Source organism: Triturus cristatus, chromosome 3_2 (assembly GCF_964204655.1).
Source record: "Triturus cristatus chromosome 3_2, aTriCri1.1, whole genome shotgun sequence".
NCBI classification, from domain to species: domain Eukaryota; kingdom Metazoa; phylum Chordata; class Amphibia; order Caudata; family Salamandridae; genus Triturus; species Triturus cristatus.
Window position 1 is genome coordinate 793,392,063 of NC_140584.1, and position 27,238 is coordinate 793,419,300.

The 27,238-nt window shown below is 43.2% G+C and overlaps 1 protein-coding gene across 3 annotated transcripts in view; it reads right to left on the bottom strand.

Annotated features, from left to right (window-relative positions):
- MDH1B (malate dehydrogenase 1B) overlaps positions 1–27,238 on the bottom strand; it is a 233,815-nt gene that overhangs the window by 159,037 nt on the left and 47,540 nt on the right. For all 3 annotated transcript variants that reach the window (XM_085648917.1, XM_085648915.1, XM_085648916.1), the window contains exon 5: positions 24,785–25,284. In XM_085648917.1, the coding sequence (XP_085505043.1) occupies positions 24,785–25,284 (500 nt within the window). The remainder of the gene's footprint in view (positions 1–24,784; positions 25,285–27,238) is intronic.

Here is a 27,238-nt window from a genome sequence, read left to right on the forward strand (position 1 = left end):
CCACCCATAAATAAATATCGAGAGGTGTGACGTACTGATGAGTACTTGGAAAAAATAGCTGGAGGTGGGTACTTTTTCGTACTCAGTAATTAACGGACATGGTAAACTTTACACGAACCATAATCCTGAACACTGTTCATAAAGAGAATTATCTGTCTCAATGTAATCAGGGAGTAATCTTATTTTCTGGAACTTACATTTACTCCAGCATGGCTGCATACGTTGGATTTGAATTCCCACCAAAGCCTTGGATTTTGGCACCAAAATCTGAGAGCAGAAAAATCTTGAACATCTTAGCTGATGAAATTCTCTAATCACTAGACTAACCTTTCCTCCTTCACCTGTTTTCTTTTCTTCATTGGGACTTCGCCAAATTGGTCGTTATATGGCTGGGTACATTCTCCATAGAATCCAGAGGAAACCTTATTCCTTGTGGTAAAAAGTTCCATGCAACACGAATGTAGAAATCTGCCAACCTTGGCAGCGCCTATCTAGGGCATCCTTGATACCTTGTCCTTGTAATTCAGATGTCGAAACATTCCTGAAGACCAAACTCCTCAGGATGCTGTACATCTTCCTCCTGGCCACTTTAACAGCTCCCAGACAGCTCAAATCAGCTTTTAGGAAACTAGGGCAGATGTAGCATGAGAGATAGGGCCTATGACACAATATACCCAGGCCACAGATAACGTCCAATCAAAACATGCCCTTTTTTCCTTTATCTGCATGGAGGTATAATAGTATGACCTGAGGGAAGCACTTTCAAGTTTGGCAGAAGGGGCAGAAGGACCGAAAGCTTCATTCTTTTCCCAGGCAGAGAGGAGCAGATCTCTCCTTCTCGCCTGAAGTATCTGGAGTGGGAGCTTTTCTCATGGGAGTCTCTGACTAGTGATTGCTGATGCGACATAACCCTACTTAAGAAAGAGCCCACACTCAGTTCAATCCACTTAGTGTAAACTTACAACATAACAATCCCCTTCTATTGGCTACCTTATTATAATGAGCCTCCCTCTCCTCATTAGTGGAAAACCTACACTGAGTGGTTCTTGGCCAAGGAGACCTGCTAGGTGACAGGAGTCCACCTGACAATGCGAAAGTCAGGATCAAACACAAACTCAAACTATAGCCCTGATGTGGCATAGGCATAGTTCTTGCTCTACCTTTGTGTGTGCACCTGGTGTCTCTCACCTCTCCTCTCATGTTGCCGAGTTAAGTGGAAGTGGATGTTCTTAAAATTAATCTGAACCTATTTTCATGCCAAGAATCTTACAGTAGGCAGCTGCCCCCCTATAGCCCTTTTGTTCTTTAGAATGTCCTTAATGTGTGCCATTCACACTCCTGTCTGAATTGGGAAAACAACTTATTGTCAATTAGGGCCTGGGAACCTGTGAGATCCATTCTGGAAGAACTACATTTGAGGCAGAAATTCACAAAATGCTTATAAACCATCTTTGTGGCATATTTACTAATAAACAAGGTTTACTAATGAGTTACATTTTCAATAGATAACAAAATACTGCAAAGATGGATTTTCTTTGCCTTCCGCAAGTCAAATTATGGAAATAGGTGTTTTATACCCCGATATTAGTTGTATAAAACGAATACAGGCAGCACCAGCCTGTGCAATAAACAGCACCTTGAATCCTGTTTGTGGTGTCTCCCTTCTACACTTTTTTCACCTTCGCCTTTTGAGACTCAGGGTACTACAAGGCCATACCTGCTTGCTTTCAATCGTCCTGATTAACAGGCAAACTACAAACAAAACGACTTTTAAGGATGCATAAACTGACACTGTGTGGGAGACCACCTCAAATCACAGCAACTTATGGGTGCTTGGAGTTATGAGTATTAGCTTTGGCCATCCAGATCATAAGAAACTTTGAGGCACTCAATTTCCATCAGCTTGTTGAGAGATCAACATGTGCAGCAGGATACAACTTGGATGTGATATTCACCTTCCAAAGAATTAACAAGGGAACAGGAATTTTCGTAATCACATATGGGGACCATGAAATGGCAATCACAGTGAAAAGAAGCTTCATTAGTAGATATCCATAGCCAGTGCAAAATACATCCTTGGGAACTAACTACACAATAATCTTACAAAATCCCGCTACCTAGAATACCACACCTCTGCTACACAATCGTCGCAATATTTCTGTCACTATATCTTGAATAAAATATTACTAAATTAACTAGAAGACAACCTCATGAACAAAATAACAATTTCACAAAATACAAAGGACGTAACCAGCAGAACAAAGGTCTGAACAATAAACAACTATTCAGAACCTTCAAACAGCTATCGGACACTAAACTAAATGGCCTAATCAAAGCATGTAATACAACTGGATCCCCAATGGACCTCGCTGCAGCAATAATATTTTAAAACATTTTTTGTACCTAATTGTGCCAGACCCATTGCAAGAGATATTTTAAACGATTCTCTGGACACAGGCTTTTCCCACATGTGAACTGAAGAACTCTTAGATCAGACCACTCTGCGAAAAAATAACCATGATCCTTCAAACTCTGGCAACTAAATGATGACTGTTTCTCCTAAAACTGGTAGAGAGAGCATTTTTATTCAGCTCTTCACTTTTGCGGAGGGGAACAATCTACTCTCAGACAGAGTTATACCAAAAAAGAGGCATGCAGACAGACTTGGGATCCACCTGGGATTACATGAAGCTGACAATAGACAGCAAGCATTTGCAATGCAAATAGGTCTCGCATTTGTGAGTTGGAGCTATTGACGTTGTAAATGGCAATGTTTTTTACCTACACGTTTTATTTTTGGAGTGAATGTATGTAGCGTGCAAAATCCCTTGGAGAGGTCCTGCACTTCGTGATAAATATATTGAAAAAGACGCAAAGTGTGGATTGTGTCAACAATCGCTTGGCACATACCTTATGGGTGAAGTGTCGCCACACATGCACACCGTGGTGCTTTACTAATACGAAACGTATTAATAAAAGTAGTGCTTACAGACTAACCAACACGATCGGGATCGGAGCATGTGAATACGAATCCTGGCTTCTCTTTAATTTTCTAGACTATTTGACTCACTCTCCTGCGTCTTGGTTATCCTCCAAACACTGGGAGGCTATGAAGTTTGCCAAGGGGGTGGGGGCAAGGGGGCTTTGGGGGTACATAAAAATGTATTAATTGCCTAGTTGTCAAAGGTTGCCCGGTGCTATTAGTTAAAAGTGTGCAAATTTCATTAATATTAAGAGTACTTTACTTGCATCTATGAGAAAATCGACATTAACTAAACAAAATGCCAGAATGCGTGTCAGTTTTCACAGTGTTTTAGACAGTACTGGTTGCTTAGTTTCATTGCATTAATTTTTGTATTTACTCTTTTACACAGCATCCAAAGTAGGTTACTTAACCCCAAAGCCCCGAGTTGTTAAATGACACATAGAAGGGAGTGTCCAAATGTAATTTTGGTAGTGCCATGGAATGATCAGCCAATGAGGTACTCGATGAGCAGGTATTTAACTACACGTTTAAAACGTACTGTATGGTGGCTGTTGTTTGTTTGTACACAACCACCTCTCTGAATGTGTTAATTGACACAAAGCTCCATCAACCAGACAGTGCTCACAGAGGGGCGACTAAAGCACAGAACAAAATGTATTCATTTATCCTGAGTGTGAAGGCACCCGGAAGGCTTAGGTGCCCACCCGGAGAGCTAGAGATCCCAGCACTTCTACAGACTCTGCCGTGCTCCTCTGCACCAGCAGGGCACAGCTCAGAATCTGCCGCTTCTGCTAAGAATAGGTGAGGGGGATGAGGTTGGGGCATGCGGGAGCTGCCTGCAGATTTCCAGGTTATTGAAAGTGATGATTCTAACGTGAGTCAATGGAGACTGACTTTGTCTGTTTGTCTGCACCAGTCTATTTCTCTACCATCTACTGGGCTCACTGTCATGTATCTATTCATCTCTCTTTGTTAGAGGTGCGCGAGCCAATATATTAATTAGCAGGTAGAGCCAGCCAGAGACGAGCCAAGCGTATACGAGCCAGTGGGCGAGCCGTGAAAATGATCGGCATGTTAATCATACAGTAAACATGATGTAAATGTGCGATAATGTCTCTTCAGAATTCAAAAAAGGGAATTTCTTTAGTGTGTCACCTCAGTACACAAGATTATAGCACTGAATTGAGAGGAAGCTATTAAAAGTGCTCATTTTAAGCATGAGTTGTAACACTGCCGCTCCTCCTGCCTGACAACAATACCATTTGTGAACTAAGAGGCGTCAGTTGCCATGCATACCCCGAATGTTGCCTAGAGTCTTATTATATTTAGAGTAATGTTAAAATCTAGTTCATTAAACAAGAGAAGTTTTTGTACAGCACGCATCTTGAACTCGCATATTTCAAGGTGGCAATAATAAAGATGAAAACAGAAGTGCCGGCTGGCAAGAAAACACGAACTGGAGTGGGGGGGGAAGGTGAGAGGTCACAGACTGAGGGAGGGGGCGGTAGGGTGGGGAGACAGGGAAGAAAATAGTGTTAGGAGTTAAGGGGCCAATAGGCGTGGTAGGATACAAATGATGGCTGAGGAGGGACTAACAAGCCTCAAACCAATCGGAAGGCAGCATTTAAGACAAAAGCCAATGGGCAGAAAGTGGGCGGAGCTTCCACGAAGCTTCAACACTACAGTATATACTGCATGCCTCGCAAAGCGATGGCAGCGCATTCGCCCTGCAACGTTAGGCGAGACCTAAAAGAAAATCGTGTTAGGAGTAAAGGGGCCAATAGCCGTGGAAGGATACTAATGATGAATGAGGAGGGACTAACAAACCTCAAACCAATCGGAAGGCAGCATTTAAGACAAAAGCCAATGGGCAGAGACTGGGCGGAGCTTCCACGAAGCTTCCACTCTACAGTATATACTGCATGCCTCGCAAAGCGATGGCAGCGCATTCGCGCTGCAACACTAGGTGAGACCTAAAAATGGAGCAGTTTTATTATTACTTGTGCATCTATTTACAGCGTTTGACACTATTTACATAGAACACTCCTAAAGAGACTAAAAAAATTCAGCATATGAGGAAATGGGAAACATCCATTACAACACAGTTATTACACCGACCTGCCTTCACAATGCAACTGTTACAACGTAACTGCCCTTACATCGCATGCCATTAATTGCATGCAATTACAACACGTCACTGCAACCATTCCGTTACAACGCATACCATTACAATGCATTAAAGTAAGTAATAGAGATTATTTTGGATTAGCGTGGGTATGGGTTTTGGGGTACATAGGAATAGTAATTTTTACCCCTACACTATCCAACACTTTCCCTACTGTTGCACTCACTGGAGTAGGAATAGTAATTTTTACCCCTACACTATCCAACACTTGGTAATTGTTACCCCTACACCATCCAACACTTACTCTTCTGTTGCACTCACTGGAGTGGGAATGGTCATTTTTACCCCTCCACTATCCAACACTTACCCTACTGTTGCCCTAAAAGTATAATGTGTTGTAATGGTATGCGTTGGAATGGTAGTTTGTAAAAATGCGCGGTAATGGCATGCGTTGTAAAATCATGCAATGTAATGGGAGTTGTGATGTAAAGACTGTGTTGTAAAAGCATGCGTTGAAATTGAATGCGTTGTAACATCATATATTCGAGGAAATACATTAAAATGGACCTTCTCCTATGTCGTAGACAGACAAAGCATGGCCACAATAAACCCTTTCACCTCGGTTTTCTACACCAAGCATTGCAGTGTCCCACAAGCCTTGATCATCTCTCCAATTTCCACTCCCCCTGTTTAACCTTAACCTTGCCCCCTTACCGGACTTGATTTTCAATTTTACCCAGTTACAGCTACACCGCTGACTTCAATAACCATGTTACTGAAATTACAAAATGCACCTTCTACATAATGAATCCTATCTTCCCTAGGGTACAGTCAGATACTACAGGTCATTTTCGTAATACCAAGACTACACCAACGGCCTGCACCTCAGCACTTCATGCATCTTACTACAAAACTACAAAGGAGCCAAAGCATACCAGCAAGATTACTTCACCCCAACCCTAGGGAGCACACTTATCCAGTTCTTCAAGCACTACACCGGATAGCTACAGTACGTAAGTGCCAGTTTTAAGGCACTCTGCACTTCCACACAGCAATGCAAATTAAATGCCTGTCCACCTACAACTCAAGTTCCAATGATAGTCTCAAAACGGGCCACCACAGTCAAGATTAGCCTCTCATCATGCTGCTCCTGAATAAAAAGAAAACGTGCATAGGAGGACCCTCTTTCTCAGCTCAAATGGCGAAATTCTGGAACTCCTTGGCAGCCAAAACAGGAAATAAACATGATCATCGAAAAATTCATGAAGAAAGTGAAAATTTAGCTATTCCCTAGATGAAATCGCTTCCAACAAGATATTCAGAGATTAACACTAAAATAACAGGCATGATCACTATAGATTACTGTTAGAAATGGGATTTCTGGTTGGCTAGGGAAAGTGCCTAAGCCAGGCAGAAACCACCACTCAATGCAAGGGAGTTACACGCTGAAGATAACCCCTGCTCACCCCCTTGGTAGCCTGGCAGAGCAGTCAGGCTTATCCCAGAGACAATGTGTAAAGAAAGCCTTTGCGCAACACACTCCCACAGCAGCGACACACTAGGCACACCACAAAAGAAACTCTATACAAGGTTATATAAGAAGAAATAGCCTTTGTATTACTCATAAAACACAATAGAACCCAATCACATTTATACACTGTGCCACCTGGCATTAGGTATGACTTTACAGGGGATTATATACACTTACAGGTCCAATCGGGCCTCTGTCATCACCATCATAACTCACAGATAGTAAAAACAACCAGTAACTACTGGTAGACATTGTACGTAACATAATCACATTATGCATAAATCATGAATTATGAGCGTCATCACAGTTGTATAAAACATTACGCATACAGATATTAGGCATACATACTAGGTAGCAACAGTGCCACATTTCTACAACACATCATTCCTCTCATAGGCATAACCATAACTGCACAGTATACCACCAATGGTCCTCCGTGCAACTTAGTACACACTTGTAGCGTACACATACTAGGGAAATCCCATGCCATCAAATATGCCTGTCACCATTACCCAAATCACTTGTGCCACTAGGCACTTGCCATCAAAATGCGTAAATCATAAAACGTATAAAGCACTTTGTATCAGCTTAGGCCATAAGCACCCAACTCACATTACCACTGGCAATTGTCATAACCATCATAGCGCACTAGAGTGGGTATTTGTAGGGTGCACACGTCAATCTAATCAGCCAAGTAGGCAGTGTCACCCCTACCACTGTGAACACACTCACACTGGTAGGGTTAGCTCACCTCTCCTGCACCCTCCACGCTGCTGCTGAAAAAGAGAGGGCAATACAGTGGACAGATCCTCTAGCCCAGCAGAGGGTTACCCAGAAGAAGTGAACTCCCGAGGTCTCCGCGATAAGGCTGCCTGCTCTGGGCAGCATGAAACTCGAGATGCTGGCTGCTTCCAGCGGGTGCGGCCCGGCGGCCCTGTGCGGCTGCATTGGCGGGCGGAGCTCTCAATCCAGGGGCCGCACTGGCTTGCATGGGGTCATACGGCTGCAGGAACCGTGCTGGTTTGAGCTCCCTAAGCAGATGCTTGCAACGCCAGTAACTCCGGGGAGCACGCCTCTCCTTCAGCGTTGGGGACTTCTGCCTCAGGAGAGCGTCCTCGTTACTCTCTGTTTCTCTGCGCATCATCCTGCTGCGCGGGGGTGCGTATTCCTCCCTCGGGCATCGCCGACTTCTACAGGTTTCCTTGTCAACGATAGGGGATCGTCGTGCCTGCTTGGATGACGGGCGGACGTACCTGGGACTCCCAGCTCTTTCCCATCCGAGGGAGAGAGGTGGCCAGCAAGCTTTTCATTTTTAATTAAATCCCACGGAGGCTCCCAACCACTGGAGCACACATAAGCTCTCCCAATAAGGAAAACTGCCTGGGCTAAAGCGCTCACCACGTGCTTCAGTTTCAGACAAGCTGGGAAATACAGTACTCACCACGCGCTCCAAAGGAGCAATTATAAAGCGCTCCTCAATACTTTTTATCTGAATAAAGGGTCCAGAACAATCCTTCAACAGAAGCCCTCGTCAGAGCTTCCTCACTTGAATCCAGCGCTCGCTTACCGCTAAGTTGCCTAAGCCTTGCAGGGCAGGATCCCCACCAAGCCCTGAAGGGAACAGATCAAGCGCTCCCCACGCGTTGAGCCCCAAAGTCCAGAGGGGCAGAGTTGGACCCAAGCAGGCCAGCTCACAGGACCCTCTAGCAGAGGGGCAGTCCTCCATTGCGGTTCCTCCTGTGCCCAGCAGTCCTTCAGCAACACAGCTCCAAGCAGGTACCTCCAACATGGGATCACAGCCCCAATATTTATATTGCCAATGACTTCGTTCTCCCCCTTACACAGGGCTCTGTGCCCGGTGTAAACCAGTTCTGGGGGGCACTCAAACATTCTCTTTACAGTGTACAACAACCTTCTTTGTTAGTCTAGGCTCTGGCCCCAGACACACCACAGGGGGTGGAGCCAGCATTGTGTAAGGCAGGCACAGTCCTACTCAGGTCCAGGTACTACTCCTCCCACAACTCCAAATGCAGATTGGCCTATTCAGCCTAGCGCTGACTCACCCAGCACCTCTTGAGCCACTGCACCTCCCCAGCCCCTGTCATCCAGAGCCAGACATGCAATACACAACAGGCAGGCACAAAGACACATAGCACACAGAAATGCCCACTTCTAAAAGTGGCATTTCTAAAATAGTGATGATAAATCTGCAAACACCATTACGCAGCATTTATTACCATTATTCCAAACATACAAAACGTGACCTCGCTACTCCTCTCATGTCAGGAATTACCACTGAAACACATATCAGGGAATCCCCAATGCATTCCTATGAGTGGGCAGCCTCACAGTAGTAAGAAACCAAAATGGCTGTTTGTCACTACCAAGACGTGCCACACAGTTAAGGCACATGTCATACCTCTTACCTACAGCGCACCCTGCCCATAGGGCTAGCTAGAGCCTACCTTAGGGGTGACTGATATGAAATGAAAGGTGTTGCTTATATAGCGCGACTGCCACTCCTAACGGAGTCTCCTCGTGCTATAAATTACTAAAATCAGCTGTATCAGATTAGGACCTAGATTAGGGCCAGGCAACAGGCATCTGATGTTCCAAAGATCCATGTCTTTAGAGCCTTTCTAAAGTGCTCTTCCTGTGCCGTTGCTCTAAGTTCCTTTGGCATGCAATTCCAGGCCTTTGCCCCTAATACCGTTGCCGATTTCCCTCCTTTGGTTATCAATTTGAAGCCAGGCGGTTTAAGCAAGTTTGCAGCACTAGATCTAAGTGTCCTCGCTGTAATATATGGTTTGATCTTGTAAAAAGCTATACAGGACCCAGCCGGCGGAATGCTCTGAAGGTCGTCAACAGTAATTTAAACAAAATTATTTTATGAACCGAAAGCCAGTGAAGTCAGGGCAGCAGAGGCAGACGCTCTACGAGGTAGCCCTAGGACCAATCTGGCTGCTGCGTGCTGTACTACTTGTAGTTTCCTCAGGGTAGCTTTATTAATCCCTGCCAGGAGGCTATTACAGTAGTCCAGCAGTGATAATAAAAGAGCCACTGCCACTGTTTTCCTAGCGGCAAGCGGGATCAGGTTAAATAATTTTTTCAGAGTTTTAATAAGGCCAAAACAAGTCCCTGTTACCTTTAGGACATGGGGTTTGAAAGAGAGGGAAGAGTCAAACCATACTCTCAGATTTTTTGCAACCTCCACCGTTGATGGGGAGGCTGCAGTGTCATCTGGCCACCAATCCTTTGGTTGGAAAGAATTGTTTTTTCCAATCGGAAGGATTTCCGTCTTGTTGGTATTACAGCAGAGATGGTTATTTTTCATCCATTTAATGACTGCCGTAAAACAAGCTTTAAAATTTTCTTCGGCTTCCGTGGAGTTCTTTTCCAATGACAGGATCAGCTGAGTGTCATCAGCATAAGATGTAATTTCGATCCCAAAAGTCGAGATCAGCGAGATAAGTGGGGCCATATATATATTAAATAGAAGTGGACTAAGAGAAGCCCCCTGTGGGACACCCGTAGTAACGGTACGTTCCGACGAGAGAAAGGATCCCAAAGAGACAACCTGCTTTCCATTTGACAGGAAGGATGTAATCCATGCCAATGCAGAGTCAGAAATGCCACAGGATCTCAGTCTGGCTAGCAGGATATTATGCGAGATGGTATCAAATGCGGCAGACAGATCCAAAAGGATCAGGACTGCCTTCCTGCCGTTGTCCGTTATAAATTTCAGGATGTCCGATATCGCGAGTAACGCCGATTCTGTCGAATGTTTTGGGCGGATTCCAGATTGGCGGGGATGGAAGATCAGAGTTGACGCCGAAAAGCTAGAGAGTTCTTTATAAACTATTCTCTCCGTGATCTTACCTAAGATCGGTAACAGGGATATGGGCCTGTAGTTAGAGAGATTAGATGAGTCTACATTCTGTTTTTTCTTAAGTTGCTTCACAATGGCAAATTTCCATTCATCCGGTACTATGCCGGTAGATAGGGAGGAATTCACGATGTTATTAATCACGGGATTCACTATATCGATAATATGATGTAATATAGTCGGGGGGCATGCGTCCAGCGGGGAGCCCGATTTACAGGCTAATATCGCCTCCTTAGTCTGGGATAGCGTGGCAGTTTGGAAGGCTTGAAGGACAGAGCTGTCCTTTCTATAATCTAACACCTTTCCCTCAATCTGATCCTTGGGGCTATGGATCTCGAAATTCTTTTGGATGGTCTTAATCTTGTCTTCGAAGTGTAGTGCAATTTCATTACATAACTTAAGGGAAGGGGGTATCTCGGAATGTAAAGCTTTGGGATCTGTAACAGATTTTACAATTTAGAATATTTCTTTTTGGTTATGCTTTGCCATAGTTATTCGATTATAGAAATATAATTTTTTAGCTAGTTTAATAGCTGAGTGATATTGTTTCCTAAAAGTTTTGAAGGTCTGCAAATTGGTTGCTTCATATCCCCTTCTCCATCTGCGTTCCAGTTGTTTACAATGCAGATGAAGTCCCTCCAGTTCTATTGAAAACCATGGATCATTATGAATTTTTCTTATAGTCATTCTAGCAGTGCACTTTGAGGGATCTAATTCCTCATCTATAGACATTATCCAACTAGGGAACCTGTGCGAATCCTCTCCAGGTTCCCCGGTAAGTGTTGGAACCGTATCTTGGGCAATTAATGGTAAGGAAGGATTAGTGGCTAATAAATGCCATTTATGCCTCAGTGCTCCCGTATTATATGTAGCAAAAGGGGAGTCACAGACGTGGCAACCACTTTATGTGCCATGTCACAGCAGCAGTAAACTTCGCGCGCAGGTCCTGCAATGGCAGAGGCCTGAGACAGGTTTGAAAGGTTACTTTGGTGGGTGGCGCAAGCAGCGCTACAAGCCCACCAGTAGCATTTAATTTACTGGCCCTGGGTATATGAGATACCACTTTACAAGTGACGGATAGGTACATTTAATACGCAAACAGGTGTAGACCAATAGGTACATTTAATACGGAAACAGGTGTAGACCAATCTTACCACGTTTATCATAGAAAGCACAAGCACTTTTAACTGGACAGCAGTGATAAAATGCTCAGAGTCCTAAAACCATCAACACCAGGTCCGAAAACATACCTGGAGGAAGTCAAAAAAGTTTAGGGATAACTCTGCATAAAGGGCCAAGTCCAACAATTACTGTTGGAACAGGCCCTTTTTGCAGGGCTAGACCCAAACATTTTGCCTTTATCCTGTATTTTTTCTGACCTGTTTTTGTTGGTTTTATGACTCTGTGCACCTTACCACTGCTAATCAGTAATAAAGTGCATGTGCTCTCTCTTGTAAACTTGGTAAAATTGGTCTACACCTGTTTAGCATATTTAATTTACCTGTAAGTCCTTTGTACAGTGGTATCCCATACACCCAGGGCCTGTAAATTAAATGCTACTAGTGTGCCTGCTTGTGCCACCCACCAAACTAGCCTTTCAAACCTGTCTCAGGCCTCTGCCTGTGCAGGGCCTGTGCACACAGTTTACTACTGCAGTGATGTGGCATTTAAAGTGTTTGCCAAGTCTGAAACTCCCCTTTTACTATACATTGGTCCCCCCAAAGGTAGGCCCTAGGTAGCCCTATGGGCAGGGTGCTGTGTAAGTAAAAAGTAGGACATGTGCCTTTACTGTGTGGTATGTCATGATAGTGATAAACAGCCAATTTGGTTTCTCACTGCTGTGAGGCTGCCCTCTCATAGGTTTGCATTTAGGAATGCTTGATATATGTTTCAGTGGTAATTTCTGATAAGAAAGGGGTAGCGTGGCCATGTTTGGTATGTTTGGAATAGTAGCAATAGATCCTGCTTATTGGTGAAAGTGGATTTGTTATTATTATTTTAGAAATGCCACTTTTAGAAGTAGGCATTTCTGTGTGCTTATGACTCTTTGTGCCCTGCCTGGTTGTGTATTCAACGTCTGGTTTAGACTGACAGGAGCAGGGGATGTGTATTCACTCTAGACAGTCACAAAGGGGGTTGAGGTGTGTCCTGCCTTTCCTTGGAGATGGTGACCCGTGTCTACCGCATTGGAGAGCTAAAGCAGGGCTACCAGTGAGGCGGTGGTGTTCTGCTGGGGGGCCAAACTCCGAGCTTTGCCAGAGAGGATTTCCTGACCGGAGCGGGCTCGGAGTCCTACCTGCACTCGAAGCACAGTCCTGCTTTCGGGTACTTGAACAGCCAGCCCGTGTGGGCTATACTTCTAGTGGCATTTCAACAGGATTGCGTATGAGTTCGTACTCGTGGGCATTTCGTACAGCAGTCCGCGCTGCCCAAGAGGGCTCCGGACGAGCTGCAACGCCATTAGTTCTTTTGGAGAGGGCGCGGGATACCTACAACTGCCTGACATTTGCCCACTCTGTGTTGGAGTATACAGGGTTTGTGTTTTGCCCCTAGCCCCTTACTTGGTTTTGCAGGGTTCAGGGGCCATTTGTACTGAATGTTGGGGTGAAACCTCTTGAGAGGACCCCAGGAGAGGTGCAGAAGGGTGTTCCCAACCAACACGCATCAGGAATTGCTGTATTAATGGTTGTAGGTGCGCAGGTGCTCCTGAGCCCTACATTTTGGGTTTCATGTGCCATACAATATGTAATAGAAGCTCAAACGGTGCTGTGACCAGTGTTGTTTGTTGTAATACATGAGGAGATGTAGGACTTATTCACTACCTGCACCATTTTGTGCGCTGTCATAGGTTTCTGCTGCATTTCTTGCCATAATGTTGGTGTGTGGGTATTATTTTATTCCCTAACCAACATTGTATGCCCCCATGTAATGCTGCATATTGTAGTGGCGATTCATGTTTATGTTCCCTTACATGCTGCATTTCACGTCCCCAGGTATAGGTCGTTTTATGCCTTTCCATGAAAGGATAATGAATATTATTTCAGAGTATACATTATATGCGCAGTGATCATGTTATTTTTATAACGTGTGCAACCTCCACGTATTTACTGGATTGCACTAATTTGTAATGTTAGGACAATTGCCTGGTTGGCAAGGTGATTTATATGATCTATGTGACGTCATGACAAGTGCCTAGTAATAATAATAATAATATTGGCACAGTGATTTATGTGATTATGGTCTAAAGTGTTTTCTGTACAATACAAAGGATATTTTTATATCAGCTTGTGTGGAGTCTCTTTTTGTGGAGTGTCTGGTGTGTCAGTGGTGGGTGGGTGTGTGTTGGGCAAACGCTTTACACTTTGCCTCGGGGATAAGCCTGCCTGCTCTACCAAGCTACCAAGGAGGTGACCAAGGGTTATCTTGTGTATGTAACTCCTTTGCCCTGACTCGAGTGGTGGGTTCTGCCCGACTCAGGTGCATACCCTAGCCAACCAGAAGCCCCATTTCTAATAATTACACTGGAAAAGAGGGAACATGTTTATGTTTAAGGGAGGCAAGATGGCGTCAGTGTGAGAAGACGCTGGGAAGCTTGCTCCGTGAGCCTACCTGATTCAGGCTATGACTAGACTAGATCTAAGCTGAAAACTACACTTTGGACGTTTCAGCTAGATGATCGTGCTAATTCCGAGATATTTATTAAGAAATAACAAGAAATAACAAGAGAAGCTGATCGGCGGAGGTGGAGGCGGAGATGGAGGCTGAGATGGAGGCTGAGATGGCAGTGTGATTTCTATGGTGCTGTCGCCTTGCTTCATGATAGCAGAATAGTTGCATTCCCAAAAAAGGAAAAAAAAACTACCATTTGTGTCATTGTTTTGAGCCTGTACACTCAACGATAACAGGGAATCATGAAAACTGAACCGGCGAAGACAAGGGATTCCATTTCATTTCATATCAATGCTTACGTCAAGCTGAGCTGAGTAGAGCTGAGCTGAGGCAGGAGAAGACCGGAGCCGTGGAATAAGGAACAAAGAGTCACGGCTGCAGTAAGGGAAAGGGAGAGGAGAGACTGGAACGCCTAGGACCACATGCCTTGACCCGGGAGAAAGAAAGAAAGAAAGCGGCAGCAAAAAGATGCAGCTGGGGTTGACACGGCAGGATACAGAAAAAGACTGAGTATTGCTGCAATGATGTCAGCTGCACACGATGGAGGTATAACCTTGACTTATGTCTGCCTGATGATGATGATCTGATGATCTGATGATATAACATTGCTGGCTGAGCACTCGAAATATGGTGCGCGACTAAAGGAGTTAAAAGAACTCGTCATCCTCGAGTCCTTTAAAGCCTCAGGGGGGGGGAAATATGCTATAGGCCCCCGGAGATTCAAAACCGTAAGCAATTAGAACACTCAAAGCACTCGAAAGCTGAAATCAGCGCCAGAGGGAGAGTGAAACAGGAGTTCAGGAATCCGAAACCCTGGGACGAGACCCCTTTAATGCGCTAATGCGCTACAGTTACAATTACCTACATCGCGCTCATGCTCATATTTACAGCTTACATCTACAGCTCAAACCTCATCCTCAACTTATCACAGTGGAGAAAAAAAAAAACTCTAGCACAGAAACCTTCCTCTCGCTGGATCTGCCGACCTGCTTGCCGTCTGTTAGTCTGCCTACCTGCTGCTTCACTGCTTGACTGACATTTCATCGGCAAACATCATAGGACGTGCTTAAGGAGGCATATTTCGCACGCTATTCGACAAGACAAGACAAGGCCAATGCTATTGGTTGGTTGGCTTGTCAGTCAAGATTTAGCAAAAATACTGACAGACCTATCGGATCGTGTGGGGTAAGAGACTAAAATGACCTATGGAAGGAAGATAAAAAGATAAAGAAAGGAAAAAGAAAAGGATAAAAGGTAAAGATAAAGAGGAGAAAAGAGCCAGGGGGAGAAAAAAGAATTCAGAGTCAGGAGAGAACTGAGTTGGAAATCTGGGGCGGGAAGTTTTTTTTTTTTTTTTAAAGGAAACCGATTCGAGCTGAACTGATCTGGTCTGTAACTGAATAATACTGCTATTATTTTGCTAATATAAATACATTTATATCTATATATACTTGGACTTGATCAGAATCTGAATCTGAATCCGAAACCTGAACCTGAACCTGGCCTGGCCTGGCCTGATCTAGTCTCGAATCTAGCTAGAATCTGAGTCTTAATCTGAGTTAGGAGGCTAGGGGGTTAACAAAAGAAAAAAAAAGAGAAAAAAAAAAATCAAAAGGGGTTGAAAAAGCGCAAGAACATAAGAATATAAGAACACAAGAATTCAAGAATACAGGAAATATCAGCAAGAGACGCTTGGGGACGCCGGGAGGCCACGCTCTGGTAACGCGTACGACCGACTTAGTATTAGCCCAACAAGACCTTCGCCCTATATACCTGAAATGTCTCAAAAAGACAGGTCCCTTTCCGACTAATAAAAGACTGACTGTCAAGAGAGTCAGGGGAGCCAAAGGATCCAAAGGAGGCAAAGGAACTAGTGCTAATACATTAGAAGCTGCTGGAAGCGCGACACAATTTGTTATCAATTTAGTTATTGATACGAAATCAGGAATCGAAATTGGAATTGGGGCAGCTCGAGAAAGAGCATATAGCTCTGTCAGTATAAGCTTTGGTGAAAAAATCTCAATAAGAATAGACAAAAGATATTCAATCAACCGGCATCGAAACCAAGGCAGCTAAATTCATTGATAATACCATTGCCATTCCCACAGACCTTTAGATTAGTACGGGCATCAGGTATGGACGATATTATGAGCTTAGGGAAAGGCAAAGAGAACCCGGCAAACGACCCATTGACATCGGAAACTTTTCAAGAAAAAGCTGTACTAGACATTCAGGTCCCCTTAAATCCACATCCCCCCCAAAGTACAAGTCTTTCGTCACAAGCCATACATACTCTACAACTGACTCGATCTGAGAACACGGAGGACACGGCAATGCCAGAAAGCCTGGAAAAAAAGTCGGAGAAATTAGAGGGGACAGAAAGTCAGGGAATTATTAAAGGTACGAGAAACCAACAATGCCCGCAGATGGCAAAAGACTTGCAAAGAAGACCAGAAACTAGGGGGTCCCGGGCAAAGGAAAACCACGAGGGGAAACAAGATGGCAAAGTAACAGCTAAAAAACAAGATATAAAAATTTAAAACAGTGATGCAGATAAGAATGTAAATAAAGACCATGATCAAGGGAAAAGAAAAGGGAAGGAGAAAGAGTTGAGAAAGAAAACAGAAGATGCACTACTAGAGAAAAAGGCAAAAAGGATGCAAACTATTAAAAACTTGAAGGCTGCTGCCAAATCATCTGGTCAATCAATAGACTCACAGCTTAGGATAGACAACTTATTTAGCCCTCTCACTAAGGATGGGCTAAGTACTGGTGCTAACAATAAGAAACTACAGAACTTAAAGCTTCATCAAGACAAGCAAGAGGGAGTCTATGACGGTGTAGACTTGACTGCGCACCTGGAATCAGGAGTTGCAGGGGATAAATTCACTACGGGTCCTAGTCAAAATCCAAATGTGGTCACATGCCCCGAAGTTGAAGGTAACAAAGCTGGCACAAGTACACTGGATCATAACGAGAGACGCCTTAAACGTAATGCAGGTAGAGAGAACCACGTCTATGTTCTTTCAGAGCTACCTATACAGCCCTCTGGAGTAAACCCCACACTAGCTAACGACGCAAGTTCCGAAGAATCAGACTCGGATTTGTACGAAACAGGGGTCTCCATTTCTAGCGAGCCAAGCGAGGAGAGTGAAGCTAGCGAGGACTCGAAGTCAGAAGGACTAAGCCCGGAGGCATCAGACTTCATGGATCTAAAAAATATGAATGATTCAGGACAAGACATAACGCCCAGAAAAAAATTGAAAAGAAAAGAACTAGAAACAAGAGGCAATCTAAACTAATCTACGAGGAAGCAACAGATCCGGGAAGCAACACGGAGCAAACCTCAAGCAGAGCTAAATCGACTCGCAAGAGCCCCCACCCAACATTAAAAGCCGTATCTGAACGGAGGCAGATCATCATGAATAAACCTGAAGAAGAAGGGGGGCAAATGCAAAAACTATATGGCAGTGGTTCGGGAACAGCAACGGAGCCCTCGCTGAGGGAAGTCCTCAACTCTATTAAAACCCTTCACAAAGATGCAAAAAAAAGATAGCCATCGGAATCATCTGGCTATTCAAAAACTGGAGGGGGCTATCAATAAAGTGGGAAATACCGGTTCGGAAATCTCTGATAGAATGAGCTGTGCTGAAGTACGTACAGATAATTTAGAAGCTGATGTGGGTAAGCTTCAATCTCAGATAAAGGAACAAGATGACATATTAAAAGACTTAATGGCCAAGGTTGAAGATCACGAAAACCGAGCAAGGAGAAATAATTTACGCTTTTTAGGGATTCCTGAGGGCGCAGAAGGAAGTGATTCAAGGGGCTTCATGGTCAATCTTCTTAAATCTGCATTTCCGGAACTCAGCTCATGGGATATGGACAGAGAAATTCAACGAGCCCATAGATTTCCTCTTACTTTATCAAAACGTTCTGACAATCCGCCACAATATCCGAGGGCTATGTTAGTCAATTTTGGCAATTTCACATTGCGCGAAGCTATATATGATTTAGCAAGGCCTACTAGTAAAAAAGAACACAAGGGCTTTATGTTTTTTGTCAGACCAGATTTTGCACATGCAACTGTCGAACAGCGATGGCGAATGAGACAACTTTTTACCCCCTTTGAACAAATTGGAGCTTCAGTATATTTGCAAAATCCGGCTCGCTTAAAAATTAACTTCAGTGGAACAACGTGAAATTTTTCAAGCGAAATCCAGGCAGAGGCGTATCTGAGGGAAATATCGGAGAAAACAAAACAAAACAATGACAAATAAAGGAAAAAATATAATATAATATGTAATGAAATGGTTGAATGGATTAAGACCTTTATTTTGCTTTCTAGTCAATATATCTAGGGTATATATAATTAGGCAACGGGGCAAGCGCAGGCGCACTGATCATACCGACGCCCACACTGGGGTACCTAGGACCCAGGACGCCTCATAGGGGGGTAAGGGGGGGGTGGGGGGGGGGGGCAAACTGGTGGATGGGAGGGAAGGGTTGGGATGGGGGGAAGACCAAGAGAAGACAATCAGTGAAGGGAGTACCTTTAGTATATCAAAAGAAATAAATTTGTTCGTAGGATTTAAAATGCTGATCAAGGGCCATGGAGGAAGAGCATGGCGGTTAAAAACGACAACTATCATTCTTACACGTCGCAAGATTTATAATATAGATGGCTAGACTACGAATTGTATCTCTAAATATTTGCGGGCTCAATGACCTAAAAAAAAGACAAATCGTAGCAGAAGTTCTTCAAGCCATGGAAGCTAATATAGTTTGCTTACAAGAGACCCATATAGAGAGAGGCCAACAACATCTGTTGAAATCCTTGGGGTTTCAACTAATAGTTGCATCCACCCAGGGAACTCGTACGAAGGGAGTGGCCATTCTAGCTAAAGGTAGGGGCTTACAATTTAGTCGATCACTTACAGACAAGCTTGGGAGATGGGCCATTACTGAGTGCCGCTACAATTGTGGTCAGAATACGGTTACCCTATGCACAGATTATGGGAATCTAGGAGTTGACCCTGATACTCTTCTAAGCATCTCTAACGAATTAGTACATTGGCCCTTGCCTCTTATTGTGTGTGGTGATCTAAACCTTCTTCTACCCGGAGATTGGACTGCTGATCCTTTATTTAAATATCAAGGGAGAAAACCTAAAGTCTTTAGAGCATTTAAAGACTTGTGTGAACGACATGGCCTGCTGGATGGATGGCAATTGGGGCATCCTAGAGACCAAGGATATACTTTTTTTTCCTATCCCCATTCTCGTCATGCCCGTTTAGATTATATCATTTTGTCGAATTCCATTAGGGATGGTTGCACTATGAGGAAGCATCCAAGGGTATTATCCGACCATAATCCTCTAGAATTGAATATTGCATGTAGCAATATTATTCGTACTAGAAACCTTTGGACATTTGAAAGAGCTTTTTTAAAAGGAGGAGTATCGTACTCTTATGCGAGAGTGGTTACCATCTTTTTTAGAAATGAACATGGGCAGTGCTCCTGTCGAGGTAGTTTGGGATGCAATGAAGGCTGGCATCAGAGGGGAGACTTTGCAATTCTCAGTACGCACTAACAGGAAAGGTAAAGAACAACTAGCCTCTTTATATCAGAATCTGAATAAATCTGAAGCAGATTTGATAATAGCTTTGCAAACAGGTTTGGGTTCTGAAGGACTAGCGCAAGTTGCAATCGCTAGAAACAAGATATGTGATATATTTACGGAAAAAGCGATCACTAAAGCTATGATATACAAAGGGAAAACTTACGAACTCAGCGAGAATGTAGGGCACCAGCTGGCTGTTCGTACGAGGGAAGAGATGACGGGAAATATGATAAAAGCTATAAATGATAGGAATGGTGAATTGAGATCAGAAGAACTCAATATTAGCACTGCTTTTCAAATGTTTTATCAAAAACTGTATGAGGAACCGTTAGGAGGGCAAGAGGATGCTAGAGACTATCTGGATAAAGAGTTGGTCGAACACCTCGAACAAGAAGATAAGGATTTACTGGATTCTCCCATTTGTTGGGAGGAAATTCTATTATCTATGAAATCCCTGACTGCTGGCAAAGCCGCAGGTGTAGATGGAATCCCTACAGAGTTTTTCCTCGAATTTGCAGAACAATTAAAAACTATCATGTTACAACTTTTTAAGTCCATAGTTCAGGGAGGAAACCCACCACCGTCTTGGTCTTTAGCAAAAATAATGATCTTCCTGAAGAAAAACAAAAATCCGTTGGAAATGGGCTCGTATCGCCCAATAACCTTGATTAATGGTGACTCCAAAATGAATTCTAAACTCCTTGCAGGGCGATTAGCACCTATAATCCATAAAATTGTATCAGTCCGACAACACGGATTTATCCCCGGCAGATCAACTAGCGATCATATACAGAGAGTTATCTCTTTGTTTGACTATGCAGAAACTACAGGAGACCCTATGGCCCTTATTCTTCTGGATGCAGAAAAGGCGTTCGATAGGGTCTCCTGGAAGTTCTTATGGGCAGCAATGTCAGATCGAGGATTAACGAAGGGATTTATCAAAGCTATCCAAGGATTATATGTCAATCCAAGGGCCAACGTAGTGATAAACGGGAATATGTCCGAGAACTTCATGATTACGAGGGGAGCTAGACAGGGGTGTCCCTGTTCGCCCCTCTTATTTGCGATATATATTGACCAATTTATACGTAAACTTGATAACCATCCTTATGTGTCATCTATTACGATTAACAATTATGAAACCAAAGTCCTAGCTTACGCTGATGATATAGTGGTAGTTACTACCAATCCCAAGGAGGCAATTAAGATGGTTGAGAAGGAAGCAACATGTTTCGGCAAAACTTCTGGGTATAAACTAAATACGGGGAAAACTCAAATAATCATTAATGACAAAGTGGAGATGGAAGACGATAGAGTTGTGGAACACGCAATTTATCTAGGTGTCAATATAAGTGCCAAGGTAGATAAAATTGTACAGTTAAATCTTGACCCACTAATAGTGCGCACCAGAGAAGATTTAATTAGATTGGATAATCTACACTTAACTATTGGTGGCAGATGTAATTTAATTAAAATGCTGATTCTACCTAAATTTTTATACTTCTTCAGAACAATTTGTCTCGAGCTCTCCCCGTATTACTTTAAAAATATTGAATCTTTGTTTGCCAGATTTATCTGGGGATTTAAGAAACCACGGAGGGCACTAAAATGGATTATGCTACCAAAAGAAAGAGGTGGGTTAGCGTTGCCTAACTTTAGGATCTATTATTGGGCAACAGTGGCCAAATACTGTATAAACTTGATAGTTATTGAGCCGAGTTATTGTGAGATCCCGACCCCACAGGAAATGGTATTAGGCGATAGAAGTAAAGGGTGTTTATGGAGACATATGAATGATAATTTTTTTAAGAAAACTAAACTCAAGACTATTCAGGGAATTTGGAAAGTTTGGAGCAATATCCGTAAATTCCTAGGGTTGGGACGTTTCTCATGCTATACTCCAATCAGTGGCAACTCTGATCTTTCTGAGATATTTCATGATGGCTATATGTCTAGGTGGATTAGGGCAGGGATTACCCAACTTGGTTGTTTCTATATCGAAAACCGATTGAAAAGCTTTTCAGAACTTCGTAATGATTATAATGTTAGCAATAGGGATTTTTTCAAGTACTTACAAGTCAGGGATTTCTAGTCAAAGAAAATGGGGGGCGTCGTAATTTTCTAAATATCATATTAATAGATAAATTATGCTTGGAATCTACTCCTAGAATTGGGGAAATATATAAGGACCTTATTAGTAGTTTCCCGGATGATCTCGATAAACATTTTACTAGATGGCAGACTAACCTATTCGTACAGCGAGTAATACCGGAGCGAGCGTTAGAGCTTGCACAAACATTGCTAATGTCAATTAAATTACAAGCACAATTTTATAAAACATTCTTTGCCTTGTATTACACACCGTATAAAATGGGCAAATGGGCAATTGGCTTGGGAACCGCTTGTCCACGCTGTTTATTGGCGGCAGCTAACGATATTCACATGTTTGCCACGTGCCCATCACTTACTAATCTTAGGAGAGAAATATCTAATTTCATTTCGGATCTATTTCAGGAAGAAATTACTATCTCTAGTGAAGAAATGATCTTAGGACTGGCTCCTATTGAGCGCCCAATACAACAACAGGGGCTGATATTTGTAGCAATGGCGGTTCTTAGATTGTGTATAGCCACCGCATGGCTTGATCCCCAACCGCCATCTTCCACACAATGGAGGACTAGATTACTTGCCATATGCAGTGTGGAGGTGGCAATTTATAAGAACAAGGGATCTAAGAAAAAACAAAGAGGAATGATGATTTGGGAACCTTTGTTACTCTGGATAGAAGATCACAGCCAAGGGTAATACATCTAAGGGAATAATCTTAAGGTGAAAGTGGATGTGTGAATTTCTGCTCCTCTGTTCCTTAGTCTTCTTTTTCTCTTTGTCCTTTCGGGTTATCAAATCTACACGCTGCGAGAGACTACTTCTATAATGTTTATACTAAAGGTGGTTTATCCAAAGGTGTTTCTTGATCTTGGTCTCTGTGGGGGGAGGGGGAATTGAAATGTATTGTATTAAAATGACAAATGTCAATAAAAACTATTTAAGAAAAAAAAAGAATAAAGAAAAACAAATATTAGAAATGTTTTAAAGAGAATATTCTCGCTGTGGATATGGAACTGTATTGAACATGATAATGTTATATTTTACAAATGCCAATAAAAAAGATATTTTTAAAAAAAAAAAAGGAAAAGAGGGAACAAAGGCCCAGGATCACTACATGAAATTAGTCACTATCAATACAGCGCACACTGCCTAAGAGTGCCCAAAAGTCCTGGATAGTCACCTTAGAATCCTCTGCTGGCCAACTGAATTTGGTGCACGCCAAACAACAATGAAGCTCTATATTCGAAGCATTCATTGCTGCTGGAGATTACTTACTAAAGCCTTTGGAATTCAGTACAGACTACATAAAGTTGATACATCCTGGTGTTTCAGATAAGCAGTCGGTGCAGATGGAACTGTTTTTGCGATCTGCTATATCATATGAAATCCTTTATCAGTCTACCATAACTAAACACTCAAAACCAAAATGAGCAGGCTTCCAATTATCGACAAGATTTACCACATATAAGTGGTGCTGTGGAGGCCCTGACCACCATACTGGCCTTAATCACCTGTAGACATCCCTAGTCATTTTGACCCAGGGAATGGCTGTATTGCAAACTCAACATTATGTCATTATTACCCGCCCCAACTCACAAGACTAATAGAGTGGTTAACTAAACTGCTGCACTCAGCAAAGGAAATGGATATTGACCGAAAATACAAGGCAAACCATGAACATGGGACCTCCCAAGTAAATTATAAAAGCTAACTACTTGGTAACTTGCACATCTTTCTCTTACATTACCTTGTTTATGTCACTTCTAGGTGCTATGTCCTAATACAAGACCATCTCATTGGTCAATCATGCGTGGCATCCACCAGGTTTCACAGTGAGTGCAACGCTAGCCCAACCATGCACTCTCCCACAGTGCAGTGTGCCAGTGCCACCCATCCGAATATGCACTTTGGCACCCTGCATTGGGTTATGAGCCCCTATATAAATGTTGCAATACAATACAATATAGACAAAGGCTATTGTAGGAAATAGGCTTTTAAACATGCTACAGAGTTTACTTTGACTTGTTCTTTACGCATCTTGGCCTACAGCCCATCAGGGCTACAGGGGCAGCCCTGGTGCCAGGTTTGAGAGTTACTAAAGTGGGTTGTGTAAGGTAACATGGCATCCCCGTTTGACTTTTTTGCCACTGGTGCAATTTTTGCACCAATAAACCGTGCCCTTACCTAAAAATCAGATATGCAAATTAGAGGTTAGCCAATTATTTATCATACGTAACAGTCCGAGCACATGCAATTGGAGATTTTCAGCTGCTTCCCAGGGTCTAAAAGTACAGTTTTTCGCGATAACGTGGAGGTCACCCTGCTGGTTTAAGTTACAGGAAGGCTATTTAAGCAAGAACATAAGAATCCACATCGCCCCTCTCTCAGTACTTAACGAGCCCCATTCTCTCTTTAAATACGTTCATATTATCACTCACTGCCGTCAGGAGGGAAGGCACCCGGGTGTTTTTTGCCCCAGGCGCCACTCGCTTGGGGAGCCTCTGTGTCCTGTTGCTGCAGGTTTAAATAATAAAACTGTCTTGACTTCTCTTCTAATGGCATCACCACCAGATGGCAACAAATACCATGTTTTAATTTCCCCATAGTACATGTCTTCCTAATCACCAGCTGCTTCTTGAAATAGAAACAAAACAAACTCCACAAATGTTTTGACAACCTGCCCACCAAAGCTTCTGACTATCCAGATCCCACTACGCATGAATGCACGTCATCGTCCACAGTGAAAAGGAGCTTTCATAAGTCCTAAATATGTGCCAAAAGATATCTCTTGTATTCTGTACCAAGCTACAATTTACCACTTTAACACTCCTGCTTTCCACCTGAAGAGTGCTCACCTGCAGCATTCACTTTAAGCTTCTTCGCCAACTGAGCTTTTGCTTCCCATTCGAGCAGCGTTGCTACGGCAATCACATTGTGCTTCGGGAAGGAGGGGGCGTGGCTCATGATGAGAAGGGCCTTGAGGTTCACAAAGGTGTCTCCAGCCACAATGATTTTTACTCCCGCGCTGGCATTACGTTCAATCAGATCGCCATACTCCTTGCATCGATCTGTTAATAGGCTGACACTGTCTTCAACTGATTGGTTCTCTTGAAGGGGGACGTCATCGAGCACGATAATGACGTCCGCGAGCAGGAAGGTCTCCTCGGAGACCGCGTGCTTGGTGACGCTCCGCAGAAGAGTGAACGCCAGGTCCTCAGCCTCTAGCACGAGAGCCTGCAAGGTGTCTTCGCAATCACTGCTGTCGAGCAGATTGATGCTGATGTCTCGGGCCATACCAAAGATCTCTCCACTGGCCAGCATTGGCAGCAGGTTGTAGCATGGTCGGCTGGATGCACTGTGAATGAAAGGCATTCATTTAGGTCACTAATGAAATATATTTTATGTTTTAATTATGTAATTTAAACTGCTTTCTCATAAAAAGTCAGTAGAACATTTTAAAGCAACAGGAGTGTCCAAACACAGTTTCAGCTGCATGGTTGGTGCACAGACCTAACCACAACAATGATTACTTTTTCACATTAATTCTACAAACTGAGACTGAAATTATCATCGTTACGTTTAAATACGTATCCATTTAGATTTATAAAAGATGCAGCAGCCCATCTGCAAGCCCTATTAAATGCATGGATACTATTTAGAGACTGAAGCTCGACCTCACTGATGATGCCAAATACATTTGTAATGCATTTCGTGTTGCTTATTGTGCCATGCAAAGGGGATGTGGACTCGCAGGTTGAGAGGGACTGTTCATTTTGGGAAGGGGAGGGTGAAATTTCACATGGTTTGTCTGAGATAATTCCTGAATGAGAATCATGGTGTTCCCAACAAGAAATTCCATTATAGCTTTAGATAGATAGACAGACAGACTAGCACGGATTGGAGGTGGGGGGGGCGGCAGCGGGAGGACGTAATACACGGGAGGGGGACACACAAAGATGCCGCAATAGGACAAAATAAAATGATAATAACGTGAGTTATTATAATTTTACTTTCCCTTTATTTCACAGCTAAAAAGCAATGGGGCGACGCTCCTCACCTTAGCGGAGGAGCCGCGATAGATAGATAGATAGATAGATAGATAGATAGATAGATAGATAGATAGATAGATAGATAGATAGATAGATAGATAGACAGATAGACACACACTTTGCGATTACTTAAATTGTGATTTATGCATTTGGGATGATGCATCCCAAATGTAAAAATATCGGTCGCAAAGGGGCAGATTCGCAATGGGCCCTTGGTCTCTTAAAAGATTTTGAGCATAACATCATTTTACAGAGTAATGGTCTTCCCTGTGTTCACAGTGTTAGGAAGGTTACCAACCTCATGCTGGAACTTCTCAAGAAGGAAATTCACAAGTTATTAGGGACAGGAGTAATTGAGGAACGTAATCCCTCTGAATGGTTGGCACCAGTTGTACTTGCATCAAAAGATAGAGGGAGGCAGACAAGGACGTGCGCCAATCTCAGGGACTCGAACAAACACATTTGGGTGGATCAACAACTGTTGCCCAACATTTTGAAGGCACTGACTGTGCTTAAGTGGTGCAAAAGTGTTTAGTGTTAGCAACCTCTCCTCCGCCTATCATCAGGTTAGACTGTATGAGGAATCCAGACATCTAAAATCCTCATTACTATGCCTTTTGGGTTGGCATCAGTGCCGGCTTGTTTCCAAAGGAAAATGAAGAAAGTGTTCTTTTCTTCTAAGATGATATATTGTTTTTTGGAAAGAATTTAGAGAAATGTGACAGCACTTTAAGGTCAGTTCTGATTAAGTGAGCTAAGACTTCTCTTACCATATATATATTCTCTTATCTTGAGTACACCATATCTGGAAAGGGTATTAGACCTAAAATGAAGATGGTTGGGACCTGTGCCTGAGATAAAGATCAGTAAAGTATACAAAAAAGTAATGGATGGAATGCTTGGATGAATCTCAGCCACTGGAAATTACTCGGGCCGCATCGCAGTCCATCATTATTTTGCACACCATGCCACCTCAGTTTGGACCCTATAAGTAACTCAGTCAGAAAGTTGGTTAGAGTCGGAAGCAAAGCAGAGGCGATCAGATTTTTATGATCTACTGGCGGGAGGGTAACTCCACAAACTAAACGGACCGTTTTGACAAGGAGAATCTCTGAATTTGTAGAGGATTCTACGAGTGCTGCCAAAGGTGGTGTCGCCTGAATTTCAACTGGTGATTGCTACGTGTGGAAAGGAAGCAAACACGGGACTGCGAGGACCAGCAGCCCCGCTATTGGAATCAGCTGTGTCCTCTTCCCGCAC